The sequence below is a fragment of the Platichthys flesus genome, chromosome 8 (assembly GCF_949316205.1).
Source record: "Platichthys flesus chromosome 8, fPlaFle2.1, whole genome shotgun sequence".
Lineage (NCBI taxonomy): Eukaryota > Metazoa > Chordata > Actinopteri > Pleuronectiformes > Pleuronectidae > Platichthys > Platichthys flesus.
Genome location: NC_084952.1, coordinates 5,904,329 through 5,928,131, shown reverse-complemented (window position 1 = coordinate 5,928,131; position 23,803 = coordinate 5,904,329). Strand labels below are relative to the sequence as shown.

Genomic DNA, 23,803 nt, shown 5'->3' with positions numbered 1-23,803 from the left:
GAGAGAGGTGGAGGAGAGGGGCAGCATCTTGATTCCTCGTAGAGTAAACGACTGCATACCACAGACAGATGCTTGAAACTGCCTCGTAGTGACCAGACCCACTCATCAGTAAATCTCCTCTGCTCCGCTCCTCTTGTTTGAGCAATGCAACGCGTCCTAAATCACAGCTCGCCATCGTAAACGCCATTTGACAGACTGATAGACTCTATATGGCCTGATGTGGCTGATGGGCATCTGGCTGCTGGATCCCGGCTCCATCATTGCTGGTGTTATACATCGTTAAGGTTTCCATTTTCCACAGAAAAGCCATTTTACTAAAGCATAAGGATCAAAACTTCAAGAAAGAACATTTTTATACCTTTTACCTTATATCAAATAAAACTCTTAATTCAGCCTGTTAACTGGAAGGTGCAGTAGAAGACTCATTCTTTTCGGTGACCAACCTAATCTTTTTTGTGTGGTGATAATCTTTTTGTCTTTTATATGACAGAAAAGCTGAAATCTCCAGTGTGTGTGTGTGTCTGCTGATTATGTGGTGATTAGCAGACAAAGGGCGGCTTCAAAGAGCCCAGATGACGCTCTGGGTTCCTCTTGTTAAATCCTAATGTCAGGACCAAATGTTGTCTCGCCGGCTATTTGCACAAGAAGAGCTGTCGTCCCAATATCCCAGAATGCAACTTTAAATCTAAAGTCTTCCTCCTTTTTTTAAGTTTTACTTGAGGTTTAGATGAAGTATTTGAGAAATGACAAATCTAGAGTGAGACGTCCAAAACCATTTTTTCTTCCAAACTATATTTACAATATTAAAATTTTAAAAAACGTAATCATTGTGCATTGTCTGCTCTTAGAATTTAACCTGCTCTGACATGAAGCCATTTGCAGGAAACCGATTTGTCGAGCTTAAGGCCAGGCGCCCCCCCCCCCCTTTTTTTAACTCTGCTTTACAGGGCCTGTTAATGTTAGAGGCTATTAGCCCACATTTAGATAAAGTCAACGTTTGCTTTGACATCGCTAATGGCAGGGTGGTAATGGGGTTGTCTGGACTCTCTCTGTGGGGGTTGTCTGTGTGTCGGGGTGATGTGAAGATGTGACGTGTGTTTGTGGAGGGGGGGCGGGGGGGGAACGGCAGAAAGAAACAGGAGGAGATAGGATATCAAAAGAGAGGCTTTTGGGAGAGAAATGGTGAGAGACGAGGAAAGAAAGGCTAAAAGGAAGTGACCCTAAACCTCAGGCAGACTCAGAATTCATCCGCCCAGTCTGATAGTATCACATGTTCTCTATCGAACTGGTTCTTTAAGCTGGAGGATGTAACACTGAACTCAAGACTCCACGTTTTTATAGATAGAGATTCAGGCTTTAACTCTAAAAGTTTTGGGCTGTCCACAAATAAAGAAAAGTTCTGTCCAATGCCACAATGTTTGACTACATGAGTTTATACCTAAAGGCCCTAGAAATAGTTATAGAAGCTGCAAACAAAGTATATAATGACAAATATATATATGCAAAGTATATGTAATGTTCATAACAGTATAATTGCAGGGGTTATGGTCATGTTATTGTTAAAGCAGGTTACAAAAGTTTCGAGTTTCTTATTCATAATTTGCTCCTTCAATCCTCAAATATATGTTTTTTCCTTCTAGCCTCACATATTTTGGAGTGTTTGAGCTTTACAGTCGTATTTGTTGACATATGCAGGTTTATCATCATCCCTTTTTTAAAATATGACACTTTGCACATATGTCTTTCTCCTCCGCTCCTCCTCGTACTCTTTCCTCCCCAGCTTTTGTGTCTCCTCTCTCCTACATAGAGCTGTATTGTGTGGGTCATGGCGCCACAGTGCTGTATTGTGGTCTCTGTGGGTTTGGGGTATGTTTGGTCAGTGCTACAGCACAGCGGGTCAAAGGGCAGCCTGTGGATCAGGGGAGGGGAGGGGGGTCAGGGACAGTGTGTGTGTGTGTGTGTGGAGGGGGGGGTCAGAGAAACCACATGCCCGCACCGGAGGAGACTGCAATAACACACCAGGAACCCCACAGGACAACACACACTCTGCTTTCACTGCTTTATCTAGTCCCTGTGTCTCACTCGCCCTCAGGTCAATCACTTCATTGTCATGTATGACAGAATCACACTAATTAACACATCCAAACCCAACTAAATGATCTATATTGGTATATTTTTTAAACCAAATATTGCGTAGAACAATATGACAGATAACATTTAATAGATTGTTTTTATTATGGAGCTTTTGATTTCCAGTATTTTATCATATGGTTGCTTTTTATTATTATATTTTTTCAAACAGGCACAATACACAAGACAATACATTTCCTGAGTCTTGAATCCTGAATATCTGTAAACTTTAAGTACTTCAGTAAATAGTACTTTAGAGCTAATGTAAAAAGCCCGGGAGCATGTTATTCTGTTCCAGGTCCCTTTGGTTAATCACCACTTTTCACTCAATGGTTCACCGGGATCTATTTTTTTCAAGGTGGGAAAGATGGAGTTAAAGCTTGTCTACAGGGAGGTCTGTGTGAGTGTCAGTCACCTAATTGTCTGTACTGTTCTGCCTTTACATCTCACCTCCTCTCTGATCTGTCTGTTCTCTTTGTCGCTCTCTATCTCCCTCTCTGACAGTTTAATTCCTCTGCCACTTTCTTTGTCTCCGCTGGTTTCCCTCTCTCGCTCTCTCTCTCTCTCTCTCTCTTGTCTGCCCTTCAGCTAGACCCTTTCCAACTGTTTTTTCCTAACCCCACCTACCACACACACACACACACACAGACACACACAGTCTCCAGCTGTTATTCCTGATGGCGTTACAAATGAGATGCTGAAAGGTGATCGCTGCGACAGGAGACGTAGACCCTCTGTTTTCTTTGGGCTTTAGCTTGTCAGATTGGGTCTGTTGAGGGGGTGCGGGTCGGGTTGGCGGTTGGGGGGGTGGAGATGATGCAGTTCTCAGGGCAGCTGTGTGTTTGTGGGTAAGTGTGTGGCTGTGTGTGTGTCATTGGCCGTGATAGACTGACCGACAGACACACACACACACGTCCAACCCTAAAACCTATAAATACCACCATTGTGACCCGAGCCTCGAATGTGATTGACATGTTATGGACAGTGAGCCACGCTCTCGTCCTATTGGTTGTTTACGAGACGCTCAGGTGACCTTCAACCTCGGGAAGTGGAGGCTGATCAGGGGCAGGATGTTAAGGCAGGCAGCTTTAGGAAATACTTTTTGTAAGCTGTTGCTGTAGTTTGACACACTTGAGTTCTTATTTGTCTCAATTCAAACATTTGCTCGCACAAAATGAACACACACTTTACTTGATTTTGTTCTTGCAGGTTTCACATATATCAGTTTGCATGAAATTGCAGGATTCAAAAGTTATTCTCCAGGAATATTATGTCTCTTTCTTGTTTTTCTCTGCTGTTTCCTTTCCACTAAAGCAGGAAACCCACTTAAAGTCTGTTTTTAAGCGACTTTATATCAATGAACACAATGGGCTCAGAGACTGTTTGGGGTTGGTCTTCCTTCAAGATCAGAAAAAACTTTAAACATGGCACAGAGTGGAAAACCGCGACACACGAGGAGACACAAATGCACTCTTCTTTCTCCCCAGTGCCAGCTGTCAGTGTGGAATCCATACTTCAGGGGGAATGTGAGAGGACTGTGAGAGTTGTGGGGGTGGGAACTCTGGTGGGGACATATACCAGTGTATGTGGCTGTGTGGCCAAAGAAGGGCATTCTTGTCATCTGGTATCTACTGATCATTACTGATCTATTTCCTTCAAATGAAATAGAACGTAGTATTTGTCACTGTCCAATAACCTGTTTGTATGTCATTGTGTTTGTCACCATCACAAGACAATAAGTGATGAGATGAAATAAGATAAGATTACGTTTTATTATCAGAGTTATTCTTCCTAAATTCATCCCACGATGTGCAGTTTCACAAAAAACATATAACCAAACATCAAAGAACTTATTGAATTGCTCATTATGGTTAAGTTGCTGCTGTGGAATTACTCCTCTAATATTTAGTCCTCATTCTATACATGGACGCTTGTTGAATCTTTCTGTAAAAGCAGTTATTTTGATTTATAGTTGATTCAAATCTAACTTTGGAAACTTGGATTTTTAAGTTTTGGCTTTGCGTTAGTTGCCTTAATTCTTTTTTCTGGCATATATCTATTTCTTGGTCCATCCTGGAAGAGGGAGCCCTCCTCAGCTGCTTCTTCTGAGGTTTATACATTTTTAAACGTTTTATTTTTAGACTAACTGCTTTTCCAACTCAAAGGTCTGAATGTGACGACCCTGTTTGCTTCACACACTGTAAAGCACCTTGAGTTTTGACTCAAAATGTGTCACCAACGCAGTAGAATCTCAGCTCACATAGACAACCGCCGAAAAGCCACCGGTCCCCCTCCCGGAGCCGGACACAGTGGGATTCAACTCTTTCAGGACTTCACATGCAGCCAAAGTAGACAGAGCATCCTGCGTTGATTATTGTTAATAATTTGAGAAGCAGCACAGAAAGGCATGACTGGTATTTCTTGCATATTTCCCAAAGCAACAGGCAAAACATTGACCAGATCTGCAGAAAATTACAAAAACAGAGTATCTGCAGATATCGGTTACAGCTGCGGTGAAGTAACCCGGGACGTTAAGCCCCTGCCAGTAACACAAGGTGCCGACGTACAGCCTGCAGACCAGTTAGCTGCGTTAATTATTTCCCACTGCTCTACACTTCATCACACTGGTCAGCTCAGCGCGCACGCATTATCAGGAGGTAATCCCTCTGTTGTGCTGGCTCCGTTATCACACCAGGATACAACGGGCCTATTCTTCCACACGTAATTAACAAAGGTGCTTATGTGCTGCTTTCTGGGATTTAACTGTTGTGTTGGTGGAGCTTTAGGGGAGGCAGTGGGACCCGCTGGAAAATGGCGCTGGAGGAGGAGGGGGAGAGGAAAGCTCGCAGATCAGCGGTGCAGCCGAGCTTTCAGACTTTAGGTGTGCAGCTTTCACCACACTGGATTACTTGTGGTTACTTTTAGTTGAGAGGAAAAAAAGTTTGGGGTTTAATCTGGAAACTGCATGTCGCCCTCAGTGGTAGAGAGTAATATGATTTAACACTTGTTAATACACATGTCCACATTTAACTCTTAGCTGCTTTCGAGCTCTCTCAGGAGCAGTGTGTTAATGTAGATGTCTGAGTGAGAGCCTCCAGGTTATCTGCAGACTTTCTCTGCCTGGGGGGGGGGGGGGGGGGGGGGGGGGGGGGTTGATGATGCTTCCAACACGCAATAGACGCAACACAAAAAAACTAAAGAAAAATCATATCATCGGGTGAAAAGTGGTGATACACACGTAGAAGACACAGATGGAAGATGTCTAGAAATGTTGTGGTGTGTGAAACCAAGTCCGGACCCAATTCTCATAACCGCAGGTCATGTCTGAAAACAGCTTTAGGGAACCTCCCACTGTTCTTAATCAAACCTGATTGGCTGAGAACGAGATCAACTCACAAGGCAGCCTGGGGTCACATTTTGACAGAAAGGTTAAGGTAAACAGATTATAGAAGCAAGATCCAGCAACTTAGCCTAAAACTGCAAAAAAAAAGTAGCGTATTGTTGTTGTCTGCGTTTTCTTTTATTGTGACACACACACAGTGACACATGTGCAGAATGATGAGAGGAAAAAACAAGTGCAAGAGCTGAAGAGAACATGAGGGAGGCAGACTGAGGCAGAGATTAGTCCACACTGACAGCCACAAGTAACATGATGACTGATTCATTTCAGCCGGTTTTCTGGAATCGCCTGTGAATGCATGTGTGTGCTTTTCAAGAGTGTGTGTGTGTGTGTGTGTGTGTGTGTGTGTGTGTGTGTGTGTGTGTGTGTGTGTATGTGTATGTGTATGTGTATGTGTATGTGTATGTGTATGTGTATGTGTATGTGTATGTGTATGTGTATGTGTGTGTGTGTGTGTGTGTGTGTGTGTGTGTGGTGTGTCAATCAACACTTCACATGCTCTGTTCCCAGATTGCCTTGTGTATCTTTGCCAATTCCGCATGTGACACACACACACACACAAACACACACGTAATGTTATGATTCAACCACTGAATCTTTTTGCTTCTCACACGGATGAACAAGAGTTTTTCTGTCCTTGATGAGTCTTAATGGATCCTAGTCCCTCACAAACCTTCTGGTGGTGAAACTACACGAATCGTGTGGAGACATTTAATCACTTTCCAAAACCAACAATCCACCACTTCACATAGCGATCAGCCAGATGTGCAAATGTGTGGAGCAAGTCAAAGCAGTTTTTAAACTTGTCTCTCTCACTGGGTTTTTAAGTACTCAGCATTTACATGAACGTGAGTTGAGAAGATTTATTTTTGTATTTTACATTTTTGTAACAGGCTTTACTTTGATTTGCCAGTGTCACATAATATCGTTATTTATTCAGGTGAATCCTGTTTAAATGTGAATCTCATTTGCAAGAGAGACTTGAATTTGCATAAAGTATCAATCAGTTAAATATATTAATGCAAATCCAATGATCTTATGATGAACTGAAACACTTTCTCTGATCATAATCAATCATTAGTTTCAGAAGCTGTGAAACTCTCCAACATGTTTAAATATCAAAGATTAAATCCTCATGAAAAATGTTGAACACATCTTTTATAGAGGTTTCCTACATCTGAGGGATCTAATGGGGCCTCAAAGGATTTTACCTGATCACCTTCGATGCTCATGTGGCATCAGGTCACAATGAAAGAAACACAAGCTTTGACTCCATCAGTTTTTACTTGTGTATCCATGATGTGTGTGCAGGTTCAGTCCCGTGTGAGCTGCATGTGAAGGGGTTATAGGTGACCTCATGTGAAGTTTGAGTCAAACGTCTTCATTTTGCTGATAGATTTGTACGTCAGTCAACAGAAAGAGATGTAGGTTAAGCACATGCAGTTACACACACACACACACACACACACACACTTTATTCCTCTCTCTCTCACACACACAGTAGGCTAAGGAAAGACAGTGACCTGAGCTGAACAAATGGACTTAGTCACGGCTGAGGATTGGTGTGGAATGTGGGAGGGGGCGTGCGTGCGTGCGTCCATGTGTATGTGTGTGTGGGTTTGTGTGTGTTACATGCATGCTTGGAATGTCTAACTCTCCACCCAGTGAACCAGAAAACACAGGTGGAGGAGAGAAGGAGGAAATACAGGAGGAGGATGGAGGGAGGAGAAGGAGGGCGGACTGGGTTATCACACACAACAACAAGTGTGTAATATGGATTTAGAAGTGTTGATTAACTAATTCACTTCTTCAGTCTTCTTTGCTTGTTTGTTATTAGTGCTTCATTTGTTTTTTTCTCACTATTAGAGACTTAAATAATGTTTTACTTACTTAACATGCAGAACTTAAAGACATAAATTGTGCCTGATTACATGGAAGAGGTCAAAAGTGTGTCTACATTCTATCAGGCTTGATGCCAGTAAAATACATCGCTGCCAAAAACCACAACAAATCTGGTGAAACACGTGAACGTGCACAGAATATCATTAGGAGCAGAAAGTTATTCTGCATTGATCTGCATGAAGAACGGGTCACAGCACTGAACTTTACACAGCTTCCTTCAGAGTCTCCTCCCCCAGGTTCCCTCTCTGAGATTAACAGGTCATGTTTAGCCAACATCAAAAATTCAGCCAATTAGAAAATGGTTGTTAGAAAAACGTAGCTGCACCTCCTGAAGCACAGCCAACAACCAGAAGGTCCAAGAATCTGAAGGTTCCCAGTTCCTTTCCTGCTCTTAGACATTTCTTATTAATGGTTGTTTATGTTAACAGACGAGTTTAAGTTGTGGCTGAAATATAAAACTAAAGATTGTTACCATATTGTGTAATGAAACATCATTCATTAAAATGAATGATCCAGAAGAAAAAAAACTCACACATTGAAGCCAAGGTGAGGATACCTCCTCTTATATTGTTGAATATCATAAAACCAAATTTAATTAAATGCTCAACACAAAGTTTCTGCTCCCGTTGATTTATTCTTCTCATTTCTATTTTCGCTCCAGACGATTTATATCTAATCTACGATTATTTAACTGCCTCGAGAGTAACTCCGTCTATTCAGGCGCTTATAAAATCCGTCTCCTGCTTTATATGTGCTAGGTCAATATGAAAGACCCGTAGCTTTATCACTGAAGGGCACCACAGCACATCTCTGTGTGTGTGCTTGTGTGTATGTGTGTTTTCACTGCTGTTAATGTGTAACAGTGTCTGCCTCCAGAACGCTGATAAAAGTCAGGTCGAGGACACCGGTCGCGGCTCCTCGTGCACACAAACATCCACACACACTCAAGAGTGTTAACTACTTCTTATCTCGCACCAGCTATGTCTGGCCTTATCTGCAAGGCACGCGGCGCTCTGCATGCACACACACACACACACAGACACACAAACACACAGAAGATGCGCACCCACAATACAAATGGAGGTATTTACGATTACCATTTTGTTGAGGGCAGTACAGTGTCGTTAAATATAAAGGTTTGCCACCAAAAAAGGGAGGCTTGAAATGTCGGCCACTGCCTTGTTCAGGGGGACATCGCTAACCTGTCTCCGCTGCGGTAACCTGACAGTGACGGAATAAGTAGATTGACCCCGACCTCCGACTTCTCCCATATGTTTAACAGCACCTGCAGCAGCTGTAGGTTTTTTGGGGGGGAGACTTTTCAGTGTGTTAAATGTCACAGGAAAAAGTAAACATGAATGAAACGGTGAAGCTGTCCAAACATCTCCATTTCTGCAATGTCAAACTTGAAATGCTAAGAACTGAAGTTCTTCACCAGTTTCCTGATGTAATTACATTCTATTTGAATGCCTATGCATGGATATAAAGAGTCGATCTGAGCATTTACTTCTTTTAAATTGTTCTTAGAGTGTCTTTATTATAACAGTGTTTATATTTTAATATCTGTAGCTGCACCACCGATTTGTGCAAAGAAAGACAAATGTGAATATAAACCGACACAGGATTTCAGATTGTTCTTGGCAAATTGTCCGTATTGGAAGATTTTCCTTTTACTAGAGTGAATGATTAATTTTCATAAATCTTCTGTGTCTGATTCATTATAGGGGGGGGCAGGCAGGCAGGCAGGTATTCAAAATGGTTCATTGCATTTTGCTGGTCGGGAAGTAAACTGAGCAGATTAATGTTTTGCAAAGTGTAAAACCCCGACAGGAAAAGGTCTGTGGCACAGTTTGCACTTCACCCTGCAGGTTTCAGAGGAGGTGAACACTAAATGTTAACTTTGGAAAAACATCTATGTGGTCATTTTATATTATTATTAAACTCTAGACTGTTTACAAATGAGAGGTTTTACTTCTACACGAGGAACTAAAGTTTCCCCCTCCATGCACAGCAGCTCATTTGGAACGTTTCCTGTAAATAACAGCCTGGGAGAGATTTTTCTCACTGGAAGATAAACTTACTTTATTCTTTTTAAACTTTATTTCTGTGAACTTTTTTAACTTCAGTGCGTTATGATGGAGCTAAGTTTAGCACCGTATGTCTCATACGTCAGTAATTGGCTGTGGATCAGGACGTCTGTTCCATGTCTGTCTCAGGTCTTATATTGCCTTAAAGTGTAACCCAGTCCCCAGCCTACACACACACACACACACACACACACACACACACACACACACACACAGATGCACACACACTGAACTGGAATAGTACTTATGGCCTTTAACCTACTTTCAGCCCCAGCTGGCCCCCTTCCCTCATTTATTTGGTCTTTTCCACTCCCCCCCCTTCCACTTAACGAAATATAATGTGATTATCTTCATTTCCCCCCCATTTCTTAAATCCCATTATCTATTAGCCAAAGATGATCACAGTTGCAGCTCAGAAAAAACAATTCCATCTTCAGTTTAAAGAGATTACGTCATCAGGCAGTCTCCTCTTTATTTCAACACATGTTTTGTAGTTTGGGGAGTTAAGACGTAGGAAGTGTATTTATAACTTGATCCATAATGTTAAAAAACCCCACGCCAGGTCCCGTGGATGCTTTGGCGGCTCCGTCATCAAAGCCGACAGGTGGCCTTTTAATATGCTCACTGTCAAACCATGCAAAATGTCATTTCCCCTCCTTCTCCATCCAAAGACAGAAGTAACAGAGAAAACCAGGTTTTGTGTCTTCAGGTTTAAACAAGTCGTGACTGCGAGACGTTAATGGACCGTTCAGGATGTCTCTTGCTCTGTCAATCTCTTTGTCTCACAGGATGTCAACGTAATACACGGTCATGGAAAGTAAAGCACATTCTGTTGCAGTCTTCATCGCAGGTAGTCATTAAGATGTCAGTTCCTTGTCCAGCCTGCACTTGACCTGCAAATCCCCAATTTTAGCAGGTAGTTGTTTGAGTGGATTAATTCTGTCTCTTAATCCCTTCGTCTCTCCATTCCTGAGCCGTCTGTCTCCATGTGTACGCCTAACTTTCTGTCTTTCACACACAACTTCGTCTTTCTTCCCTTCCTGTACTTTAATCACTTTCCTTAATTTGGCCCAACGTGTTACTACCCTCACACAAGTGCATACTGTGCATGATGTGGGTTTTTTCCCGAAAAGCTCTTTACAAGCTTTGAAAGAATGTTCTCGGCTCCAACTGCCCTCAGGTTCCTGGTGGTTTGTGCAGCTTTACGGTCTCAGTTTCCTCAAAAACCTTGTTCCCACTTTCCAGTGTTTGACAATCCTCCATCTTTCCTTTATGAAATGAAACTGGTGTAGTGTTTATTTTGGGACCTGAGGGCTGGAAGCAGTTTTATGAATCTGACTTTTGAAAGTGCATGAATGAACCTCAGTGCGTCGGCCGCGAGATAGAACTTCAGGTTGAAGCTGCACCGATGAGTTGTGGGCGTTGAGATTTAATTTGATCCTTTACTGCGAATCTACACATTTTTTCCCACAGTGTGAAACAGCCAATTGTTTCCATCAAAGCAGTTTCCTCTTGTCCAAGTTGAGTAAATGATTCGTTTTCATAAATCTTCTCTGTGATTCATTTAAAGGGGGGGGGGGGGGGGGGGGGGATGGCATTAGGAATGATTCATTGCGTTTTGCAGGCCAGGAACTAAACTGAGTGAATTTATTGTTCTTGTAGATATAAAAGTTGACAGGAAAAGCTCTGTGGTACGTTTTGCACTTCACGCTGCAGGTTTCAGAGGATGTTGAGATGAAATGTTCACACTGCTCTTTGGTTTTGGAAGGAACCATTTTTTCACTCTATTTCGGGGGGACATTTTGGGCATTGTTTGTTTGAATGAGGTGAGCTAAGGTTTTTCTCCTCCTCCTCAACTTGCCTGGTAGGTTTCCTCTATACAACAGCCTGGGCTCTTATTCTTAATCTCACTTGTGGAAAGGTGAAAATCAGACAGGTGCTGTAGCAAGAAGAAGAGAGGTGGAACAATAAATCCAGACTCATAGAAGAGAAGCAGAAAGAGGTGGATAGACTGGGGAGGATGTGAAAGAATAAGGAAGGAAGTAGCAACGGAATAAACCATATAACTCTCTATAAACAGGCAATAAAATACCTTGATTCAAATGAATAAGAATAAGAATACAAAAGGTTTTTAAACATTCATGAGTGTGTGCTCTCAGGAAGCCGATGGTGTGAGTAACTCTGAGGATCAGGTAGTCGTTAAAACCACTCAGCAGATTCCACGTTTTTCTGGCTGCTGTGTTTTTTCTTCTTCTTCTGTGTCTGTGAGAGAGAGAGAGAGAGAGAAAGAGAGAGAGAGAGAGACAAGTGTCGGCCTTCGGGTTTTTGCTGCTGTGTTTCTCCCTCAGTGACGTTGATGTATCCTCCCCGGCCTCGGGCCCAGTGTTAACTGTCAGGACGGAGTAACAAGCAGCAGTTGACCTATTGATGAGGTGGAAGTGACTGGGTCAAAATGAGAAAGTGTCGGTGGAGCGAGTGTGTTTTTGTGTGAGCACGTGTGTGAGACAGAGGAAGGAAACTTAATGTCTTCCCGTCACTCCGCTTGTTGCCTCAGGCCCGAGAAAGGCAACGGAGTGTGTATGTCGGAGTTTGTGTGTCTCAGTGACAGAGAGGGAATGGGACAGACTGCCTGATAAAAACTCAGATAACTTTCCCACCTTGATTTGCCCAGACTGTTTAAGTTTAGTCTGGACCAAAATAACAGGTGTGGAAAGTGCCTTCGACCAAACACTCCGACCCAGAGAGGTGGTCTCGGTCCGGATCAAACTCAACCATGGTTCATTCAAATGGAGAGACAGTTTTTTTCCTATGCACTTTATTTAATAAGTCTGCTAATGCATCAGCCGAACTGGCAACACACCAATGACTGATGCACGCCCATCTACAAACACATAAATCTTTGAGGATTGGTTGAGTACCTAAGCATTTTATTCCAGCCACCAAGGTTATGACGACAGGACGAATGTATATCAAACAAAAGTCTTTAGCTCGCTCCCATATTTCCAACTTGAAACCAACACTTTACCTGATCAGATGTCCTTAGTTCGGACCCTCAGGTGTGTAAATGCTCTAACTCAACAAGTTTTTTCAAATTTTGTGTTACGCAACCAAACATCTCCCTGGACTGGTCATAATACAATGTGATAACTGGATCCAGCCTTTTTAAAGAGAGTTCAGAAACACAAGCTGAACGGCAGAGGATTTCACGGTTTAAACAAAGTGTTGCATAAATATCAGACTTACGTGTATTCGGGTAATTTTAGCAGCAAGCAGAAATTTTCCTTGGAGCCCAATGTGAAGGGATAAACCTTCTGCCAAGTTTATGAACTGGGGTCAGTTAAAAGTACAACATAGAAATAGGTTTATTTTGTAACTGATGGGATAATAATGATGACCTCTTTAGGACCCTTTTGTGTAACTGTGCTCCAGTCTTATCAGAAACACACATTGACACATAGCTGGGTATGCACACACACACACACACACACACACACAGACACACACACGCAAACACACACACACACACACCTCTACCTTGCGCAGTACATCAACACTGTGTCCCGCTGTTAAGTGCTCTCCATCAAAAGCATTCCTCAGCTCTCTCCTCCAGCTCCAGTCTCACTTCCCTGCCAATAACAACTCGGTGTTGGACCCATCTGACTCAGAGACCAGTGGAACGTTAAGGGGATTAAAAGACCAAACTCTGGATCCAAAACCAAAACGTAAAGAGTCACGCGAAATATGGCAGCACATAAATTGACCAAATTATCAGGTATTGAGTGTTCAGACACTGAAGAGGTTTTTTAAACTGATTTCTAGAAGTGTCACATGTGTCCTTGTGATGGAGAGTGGCTGTTTATTGTTCTCCCTCAAATGTAAAGTATTTTACAAATCCTTCATTGTCAGCCAATTGTGGAATTAAGTTTTTTTTTTCTCTCAGGGAAATGTCTGGGAAAGGCATTACTGACTGATTTAAAAAAAAAAACCTCACTGCTCAGACCTTAGCTGGCAGTGGAGCTTAAATTTCAAAAAGCAGCAGAATGGACAACCATAGAAAAGAGTGAAAGTGTGGGTTGATCTAATTGGAATCTACTCAACCTGCTCAACTGTAACTAGAACCAGACGTACTGTAACTAGGTTAGATTAGACCAAACTATATTACACAATACACACTGGACCATTGTATACTGGATTTGTTAAGCTGCTTTCAGACTTGCATTGAACTCCAGAGACTCTACACACTTTCTTGCAAATGATCGAGAGAGAGCCTCCGGGTTTATCTGCGGACTTTCTCCACCTGGCCCCCCCGCTGATAAAGTCTGCATAAAGTCCCTCGAATCTGATGGGACAGACTTTAGTGAACTGAGACTTTAGTTAACTAATATATACTTTTAGTTAACGATTTAAATGAGTCCAAGTTAAAACCTTCTCTTCTACTACCCAGAAACAAAGCCAAAATAGCCCTGATACAAACACTTCACACACAATGATGTAATTTTGAGCCACGATATCGAGATAATTCACTCATGACGTTTTACTTCCTTTTTATACCTGAAATGAGAGAAATATCTTTATAAAGAATATTTGATGTGTATTTTGAGTTTTTTATTTTGTCCATGTCCCATCTGCTATGATGGAGGAGGCGGGGTTTATGATCTACACTGTTGCCAGCCACCAGGGGGCGATTGAGTGGCTTTGGCTTCACTTTGGGGAGATGTCATGCTGTCCATCTTTTTTTCCGTCTATGGTTAAAACTAGAAAGTGGACTTTTAGTTGTTTTAAGTTAAACTACTATTTCCAAGGTTAAAAACACAATATAATATACTATGCGGTAATAGTCCTCTATAAAATATTTCAAAATAAAAACAATTCTCCCGAAAATTCAGGCACCAAAACGAATCTGTCCGAAGAAATGAAGTGAGCAGTACATTGTGAGTGTAGCTGTGAAAAGAGCACAGAGCATATGAACTGATTTATTTGGCCTTCAGACTTTCTCCCTCGGTCCAAGCTGGAGGAGGATGATGAGTTCAGTTCAGAGCTGGTAGGTTCTGCTTCACGTGTGAGAAGTGTATCTCTGACTCGAGCTGTATTTTCCTCATTAAGCTGTATAGTATTAGGTATGCTCCTCTAACTTATTGCACACTCCCTGCTACATCAAGGGGAGGGAGAGGGAGGCTGTGCATGGAATGTGTGCGAGCATCTGGAGGCGCAGAGACAACTTTTTATTGTTGTGGGAAGTCAGTTTTAAGCAAAGGAGCGCCCATAAGCCCCAAATGGACTAAACAGACAAACGTTTTCTAGCCTTGCAATTTGCTTTACCCCCCCTATACACACACACACGCACACAAACACACACACACAAAGATGCAGGCAACCCAACAGATAAACGGACAAAGATGCTGAAGCACACAAAGGCACATAATCAGTGTAAATTGACTAAATAAAGTAACTCTGCCACTTTTCATATGTAAACTAACATTCAGCTGCACATATAATACATGTCCTGAAGGACCTACACACATGCACCAACCCCCCCACACCCAGAGACACACAAACTCACACTCGTGTCTCAGGAAAGAGAAGAATAGATTTTTTTACTCGCTTCGGTTTCACCTCAGGAGACAGATTCAAAAAGACATTTCTATGGTCATGGACCGTGCAAAAAGCAGGAGGAGGGGGATAAGCACTGGGGAGGAGGAGAGGCGGGCGAGGAGGGAGAGTGTAGCAGAGGTTAACTGTTGAAAGTTGAGAGGTTCAGTTCGAGGTCCTGCCCCTGTGATCCTCTGGGGGAAGCTGAGGCTCCGCATGTGCAAATCCGGGGCAGGGGACGAGTAAATCACGCTCTGAGAAAATAAGAAAGAAAAAAAAAAAAAGAGGAAATATGGCACAGCACAAAGAATTTGGTGTGAACGAGTGTGACGAGAGAGAGCGGGGAGTAAGAGAGTGAAATGGAGTGAGGCGGAGAGGTCGATGGGAGTGATGACAGGGGGAGAGGGGACAGGAGGAGGCCGAGGAAACGAGGGGTTAAGGGCAAGAAAGAGAGAGGTAGCAGGGGAGTAGAGAGAGTTCAGGGGAATGAGATTTCAATCCGTCTGAGGACGAGAAGAGAAGAAATAGACGGAAGAAAATGAACAAAAATAGGTAGAAAGGAACATAAATAAGAAAAATGATGTATGTGTTCAGGGAGATGCATAAAAGAAAGAAATGGGGAAAGAACAGCAGGAGGACGCAGGATTAATAACCAGGCTGCAGAGGAAAGAAAGAAATCAAATGAGAACAAGTGAGCTGTCAGGCCACTGATGAGAAAACCACACAGCCTAACAAGCACAATAATCTGTCCAGGAGCGATGAGGATGGAGGGAGGACAGAGGAGGAGGAGAGACTGATGTGAATACCTCCATGTGACTAATGTGTTTTTCACACATTTCACCTTGATTCACATCTGCATCCATCCCTCCATTCATCCATCTTTGTGTCGACCTGGTTTAACAGCAGCAAACACATGAAGACTGCCACTGTAACTCTTTCCCTTGTTAAAATCATATTAATTTAGCCAATATTATATATATATAGAAATTATTTCCAATATCTCCAGTTGCACATTGAAGAGAATTATTGTGAAAGTCTTTGTCAGAATTTCCAGAAGCTCCTCTGTAAGTGATACTAGAAATGAAGTAGACAAACAATTTGCTGATGGCAGAAAAGTTTTCCTGGCAATATCATTTCTTTCCCTGGTTTTAAAAATGGCAAATTTAAACGGTTCCTTATAGATTTTAACTATTGATGTCTGGAATATCCTGCCTGAGAAATTGAGGGAGGGATTGTTGGATGGATGGATGGATGGATGTAGTACCACCTGTTCATCTTCTGCAACCACACCTCAACTTCTCTTTCACTTCCTCGTGCAGAAACCGGCTCAATCCTCTTCAAAACAACCCCCTCTCCCAGTCTGCAGCTGTTTATTAAACCAGTCGTCCACAAGGACAAACCAAACGTCCCCATATACACTACCTGGCATCGGGCTGTGTTAGTTTTCTGTGATAAGAAGAAAGAACCAAACCTCAGATGTGTACGTTTCAAGCCATGTGTTTACGTGTGTTCCTGGTCTTTATCAGGCCTGTGTGTTCAGCCTGATAAGCCTCTATCAGGCACATTGTTCAAATCACACTCCCTTTGTCCTTCCTGTGACACACGTTTAACCTCCAGGACGTGACCCCGAGTCGCTGGTTTTCTGATGCATTTACACACAGTTGCCCTTTGTGGCCAGTCGGGACACTCTGTTCGGGGCCACTCTGTGTTTTCAGGACTATATTTGGAGGCTATTGTTTTAACCCAGAAGCAGTAATGAGACGCTGCACTCCCACATCCCTCTCTCTCTCTTTCTTCCTGTTTGTCTTTCTTTGTGCTCCTCTCCTACTCGGCCATATTTTATTCCCCTTTCTCCCCTCCGACATATACTCCCTTAAATTCCTCGTCCACTTCATTTCCCTCCCTTCTTCTCTCCTTACCTTCCTTCCTCTCCTCTTCCCCTACATTCCTATTCCTTTCTCCTTCAGCCCTACTTCTCTCCGTCTCTCCCTCCTGTTTTCTTTCCCTCTCTTCCAGTCACCCCGTCTGCTCCTCCAGCACCTTTTGTTTTTCTAGTGTGCAGTTTCACCGTCGGCCGGCTACTGATTGGTCAAGGTCACTCCTGATCTTATGTCTCAACGCGACGTCTCAGTTCATATTGAACTCACCGCTCGGCTGAGTGTTTGCTCCCGCGGGACTTAATCGTTGTCTTTGTAGAAATGTCAACGTTTGAGTGCAGCCATTATAAAATCACATGAGGTTAAAGGATGTTTCCTGTTGGTTTCATGTCCTATTTGTACGGTTCTTTGTTGTGGGAGTAGTCGTTAAGAAGTTCTAATGAGTCTCTCTCTCTCTCTTTTTCTCTCTTTCGTCTTCTCTCATCCAGGCCCCCCCAGGGTGTCGGAGGAGGTGGCCCACCGTCAGAGCATCCGCATCGGCCGCACCATGAAGCTGCCCTGTCCCGTGGAGGGCGACCCCCCGCCGCTCATCATGTGGACCAAAGACGGCCGCAACATCCACAGCGGCTGGACGCGGTTCCGGGTGCTGCAGCACGGCCTGCGGATCAAAGAGGTGGAGACGGAGGACGCGGGGACTTACGTCTGCAAGGCCATCAACGGCTTCGGCAGCGTGAACATCAACTACACGCTTATCATCATAGGTAAGTGTCTTATTGTGAAGCTCTTTGGGGGGGCTTTCACACTTTCCTGGCTGGGTCAGGCTTATGACTTCAGACTTTTCAGTTTTATCCAAATCAAAATAACAGATGTGGAAGTGTAATGGGAAATCACTTTGTTGGAAAGTGTGGACTTTCAGACCGATTGCAGGAAATGGTATTAGTCAATAGAAGGAGGAGGAGGAGGAGGAGGAGGAGGAGGAGGAGGAGGAGGAGGAGGAGGAGGAGGAGGAGGAGGAGGAGGAGGAGGAGGTGGCTCAAGGGTTTGCTGAATGTTCAAATGATGACTGCGTTCAGTTAGCTCAGTTGAACTGGTGTTGGCTGGTAATAATTCCATAATGATATTACTGTGGCAAAAATGAGTTGTTAGATTTGTGATCAAACAGAAAAGTGTCACGTAGAAGCAGTTCAGAGTTGTGTATTTCTTTTCCCGAGTGGTTATGGATGATGACACACATTCACCAGTATATCACTCTTTTATTTCTCTCGTTTTCGGTTCCCTTCTTCCCCTCTAATTTAACTCTGCACTCGATATTCTGAACTCACGTCTTCTTCCCTTCATTACACGGGAGTCTTCTTTCTTTCTTTCTTTCTTGTTCTTTTCTTTCTTTGGGATTTCACATGCTCTCTCGCTCCCATTGACTCTGCCCTGTGAGTTTTTTCTGGGATATAATTAGCCAGGTTAGGTTGGCGGGGCCATTATACTGTACTAAAGCCTGTGTAGGGCCCCAGACAATGGAACTCTGCTTTTGTCTGAGTTTTTTTTATGCTTGTGTGTGTCGGTGACCACAATGATTGTGTAATTATGAATGATGCATTTGTTAAAAGAGATGCTAGTGTTTTTGCTGTGTGTGTTTGTGTGTGTATGTTGGACGTCGCGTCAGTGCAGTGTGGAATGTCATGTCTTTGCGTGTGGGCTCGATTCAGACGTCGCAATGAAAGAGACATTGTTGTGTTTTGTTCTTTTTTTTTTCTCTATGTTATCATTTTCCAGGCGCTTGTCAGAACTCCTGGGTGTTTGCATGTGCGTGTGTTTCTTCCAGTTGTACAAACACTGGGTTGTTATGTGGTTGTTGTGGGTCTGTGACCCTGTGGACTATGACAACCTTGCTGCTCAAATACAGGTGTGTGTGCGTTTCTGTCTGAACCGGGACTCAAATAGCCGCTTCCCTCAACTCTCAAGCTTGTAAACAAAATAGCCAGAGAGGACAGTCAGTGTGTGTGACTGTGCGTGTATCCATGTGTGTGTGTGTGTGTCTGAGGGAGCTGCAACACAACCCTCTCATTCCATGTGTTTGGGCACATGCACTTTGTGTGTGTGTATGTGTGTGTGTGGTCTCGGTATCACGCATGTTGTTGTCTATATAACGTGAATTATTACATTTTAAGGTCAGGTTGGTGGTAAAGAGCAGTTATGAATAAGGTCTCAGCAAGTTTCCAGTAAATGTGCATAAGTTAATGTAATGTCGTCTGAAGTCATGGAGACGTGTGTGTGTGTGTGTGTGAGTGTGTGTGTGTGTGTGTGTGTGTGTGTGTGTGTCAGGTTTCAGTCAGTAGAGCAGATGCCAACAGGGAGATTACGGCAGCGTTGCCGTCCAGAGAATCTGACTAAAGCATCTCTCTCTGCCCGTCGTCGGCTTCTTCAAAGACGGGCACAAGTAAAACGCTCCCACGCAGAAATGACCTGCCACGACTTTCTGCATCGAAATTACTGTTGATCATTTACTGTGTTTAAATCAGTCTTGGAATTTAGATAAAATATTTGCAGTGATTTGTGAATCTTGCAGAAAACTGAACGATTTTATACATTACAGACAAAGTCATCAATAAACATGTCTTTGTTCCAGGTTGTTATAATATTATACTTAATTAAACTTTAGTCTCAAATGTGATATCACCTAAACTGCACTGAAGAAATCGGTTTGTCCTTCTGTTCCTGTGAAGTTTCTCATCCCAGCAGCAGTCACAAAAATATATTTAGTTTCCCACAACACGTTGACATGTTGCCAGGTCCGTTCTCCACTAATCATTATCGGTATGTGATCCAAAGCTGTATCGGTCCTGACCTGAACTTCAAAGTCGGGCTGGCATACAGAGGGCAGCCGGGCAGGGGGGGGGCAACAGCTGCAGCTGAGGTCATCCATGCAGACAGCTGCTGCCTCTCTCTCTCTCTCTCTCTCTCTCTCGCTCTCTCTCTCCCTGTCTCTCTCCCTGTCTATCTCCCTCTCTCTTTCTGTTCTTCTCTCTCTTTCATTCACTATTTTCCACTCTCTCACACACAAACACACACATCTCACATGCACATGATTCAATGGACTGGGCAAACCTACATCGGTGTGTCAGGCTCATCTCAGAGATTTCTCTTTGACTGGAGACCAACTAATTTCACCTCAAGCCTGCATGAACAGATTTAAATTGAGGCTTTATAAGATGTTTAAAGATGTTTATTTTGGACCAAAGTCCCTATAGGTGCAGTTGACATAATAATCTGATCTCAAAGTGAACATACAAACTGTTCTGAAGCTTTCAATGGTGTAATATATTTAATTGAGCCTTTTAAGAACTCTCTCTGAGCAGAATGATCAAAGTTTTGGATTGAAGAACGAAAATCAACCTCACATGACAACTTGGACAAAATTAACGTTTAAACTCACTATCACACTTTTTATGAAACATTTTAACGATGAAGAATCTAAATTTGCTAATTATACCATAGTCTATAGCTTCAGGAAAAACACATGCACAGAGTTCACATTGTGTAGATGCTTAAGAGTCGACCTCGTGTTAGTAGATGTCAACAAGCCCAGAAAAATTGAAGCCGGAAGACGGACCACAGAACAGTCGAGACAGAACTGAGCAAAGAAGAGAAGTTGGAAGTGGAAGCTCAGTAGAATCGTGATTTAATGAGCCAGACAATGATTGATTAGATGATTGTTTCATGTTATGATTCTCACAGAAGTGGGTAAAATGATACAAATGACTAGAACAGTAGATGGAAGGAAAGATGTGTTGGAGTTACTTGAGTTAAAATGGATGTTTTTATGAACACTGCTCAGTTCAATGGGGGTTTGTGTCCTCACATGGCCTATTAGCAACTGGGAAATGAAGTGGCCAAGGCTGTCGATTTTTCCACAATCAGGAAGTTCAAGTTTTGAGTCAAAGAGTTTGGTGACTTGTAGCCGGCCAGGAAGAATGCACGCAGAAAGGTGAAGACAGTTAGCAGCAGGACAGATCTCCTTTGCTTCAGTGACTCGGGTGTCAAGTCACGCAGACTGATCTTTCTTCCTGTGCTGAGGTGCCTGGGCAGCAGCACAAATGGTGCTTCGCGCTCCACCCTTCACAGACGACCCCTGAGAGAGCCAGGAATCCTGCTGAAGCATCTCCTCTGAGAGGCAGCGAGCGTGGAGATGTGTTTTCTGGAGCAATCTGTCGTCCAAAGCGTGCGTGCACTCCTGACAGCCTGTCCTCATCTGCTCGGGATGAAATTCTAGAGTTATTTTGACAGCATCGTCTTGTTTTATTCTTGCTTGCTTCACTGTTTAGCTTCCTCCCTCTCTCCTCCTCCTCCTCCTCCTCCTCCTCCTGGCCTGCTTCTCCGCTCCTCTCTTGTGTGGTCCTGCGGTAATTACACTGCGACCGCTCCGTTTCACAGTAATGAGCCCACACCCGCGTCTTATTGTCTTTCCCTCTCAATTTCTAACCCAAACTCTCTTTAACACCTTTTTCCTATTAGCACTCAATCTCCGCCCTCATTCCGCCTCCCTCGCTCGGCCGGCTCGTTTTTCCCCGACCACGTCTTAATTTGTATCAATATTTTCTCAGTTTCCAATTTTTCAAGGGTGTCATAGCGTCTGATTGCCATGAAACACCGGCTGTACGGCTGCCCAGGGGCTGGAAGTGATGGAGAGGCGTTTTTCTGTTAGCGGGGGGAAATTAAAAGATTCCTTGAAGTATTTTTTGCTTTTATAATGTGTGGGTTGGCAAATGAATGGGTGAGTAAATAGCCTGTGTGTGTTGCTTGTTTATCTGAGGATTTGAGGACTTGTGCATGCATACACTGGTGTGCGTAGATTAATGGGAGCAACAAACTGCGTAAAATGTATTTTTTCATCCTGAAAACTCGTAGTCCTTCAAAAAGCTGAACGCCAGCAGAGCTCTTGTTTCTTCCTCCCACTCTCCTCCTTACGATCTCTCTCTCTCTCTCTCTTTCTTTCTTTTTCCTCTCTCCCTTTTCTAAGCCGTCTGTCTTTGCCCGCTCGGTCTCTGTGATATTCTGAAATTGCTTCCCTCCTCCCAGATTAATGATAGAAAATTTATAGTTCAAACCAGATGTGATGACAATGGGAGCGTGTCTGGAGCATGAGTTGGGAAGCCGTGCGTAAGAGGGAAGGAAGGAAGCGGTTTGGAGTCGCGCGTGTGTACGTCGCTGTGTGAACAGTAACTGTGTGTGTGTGCGTGTGTGTGTGTGTGCGTGCTTGTATTTGAGTTTGCTTTTGGTCCATGTGAATGAAGAGAATGTAATTTTTAGTTTGAATGATAATGTTCATCAATATATATTTGTGTGTGCGTGTGTGGTCTAAATATTCCTCATGTTGTGGGGACCTAGGTTGGGCCTTGTCATTTTAACCCCCCCCACCACCACCACCCACCCAACATAAATCATGAAGTGATTCATCTAAATGTGTTTAAATCTAAGGGTAAAGCCAGGTTTTGGTGAAGGTTAGTGGGTTAAGAAAACTTTGTAAAGTCACCAGGAAATGAATGTCAGCGTAACAACCTATGAAGTCACCAAGAGATTTAAACATTTAACCACTGCAGCTGACAACTGGCCACAACCGGAGACGTAATATTGTTTGAATAATGATTTGTAAATTATTTATTTTCACTGAGCAACTGATACATAATGACTCCTTCAGTCGGGTTTATGCTTTCTCTGTTTATCTGTCCCGCACGTGTGAGACTGCAGCTGTCTTCCGGGCCAGAAACGAACACATGCGATCAGGTTGCAGGCTCACATCATGTCTCCGTCCCTCCGTCCCTCTGTCCCGCCGTCCCTCTGTCCTGATTCCACGTCTGTTTTCGTGTTCTCACATTTCACAGTTTTTAATTGAGATATCTGGTGCCTCATCTGGAGAGGATGTAGAGGTGGCCAAGGTTTGCAGCCTAATGAGTATGAGTCATACTGGTGTGTGCATGTATGTGTGTATGGTGTGTGTGTGTCAGCATGGAGCACAAAACTATTTCAAATAACTCAATCTCTTTCTTACACACACCCTTACCCACCTCCTGATAAACGCATAGGGCAGCTGTGTTTTACTGAATGTGTGTGTGTGTGCATAAGTCTGTGTGTGTGTGTGTGTGTGTGTTGTGGAGTTAGTGTTTTTACTGCCAGATTCCTCTGCTCAGGTTACACACACCACTTTTTTTCACTAATGGCTGAGAAATGCATAGAGTGAACGTGGAGCTGCAGCTCACTGGTTGTGGTGGTGCTCAGTGGAGGGTTTGAGGCCTCGGTGGGGATTTCTTTTGTCTGTGTTCTTGAGGGGGCTGATATACAGAAACATTCAAAAATATGTTATTTTTAAAAAGGGCCAGAGAGTTGATAGAGTGGTCCCTGCTTGTCAGTAGACCTGAACATCCCTGAAGAAGTTTCCTCCGTGTGTTTCTTTGTGTTCTTATGCCACTTGGATAAGAGCAATAGACATTTTATTCAATTTTAACATTCAAATTTTCTAATAAACTGTATATAAAGTCAAAACTTTCATTAAGTCCTCCAATAGGATTATGTTTTACCCCTGTTCTCGTGTTGGTTGTTTCCTATATGATCACACCAGAGCAGCTGAAGAGGATTTCCATGAAACCTGGTGTCAGTATTTGGGGCCGATCTGGGGCCGGATCCAAGATTTTTATCTGAGATTTTTGTGAGAAACAAAACTTTTATATTTTTCTCTGGGAATTTCACATGGATGTTGGTGGAGAAAATAAATCGGGCACATTTAGGTAACAGATAACTATGAGTGTGTGAAATTTGGAGCAGCTTCT

The 23,803-nt window shown here is 43.2% G+C and overlaps 1 protein-coding gene across 1 annotated transcript in view; it reads left to right on the top strand.

Annotated features, from left to right (window-relative positions):
- fgfrl1a (fibroblast growth factor receptor like 1a) overlaps positions 1–23,803 on the top strand; it is a 66,972-nt gene that overhangs the window by 8,044 nt on the left and 35,125 nt on the right. Inside the window, exon 3 of the mRNA XM_062394202.1 lies at positions 17,474–17,746. Coding sequence (XP_062250186.1) covers positions 17,474–17,746 — 273 coding nt within the window. The remainder of the gene's footprint in view (positions 1–17,473; positions 17,747–23,803) is intronic.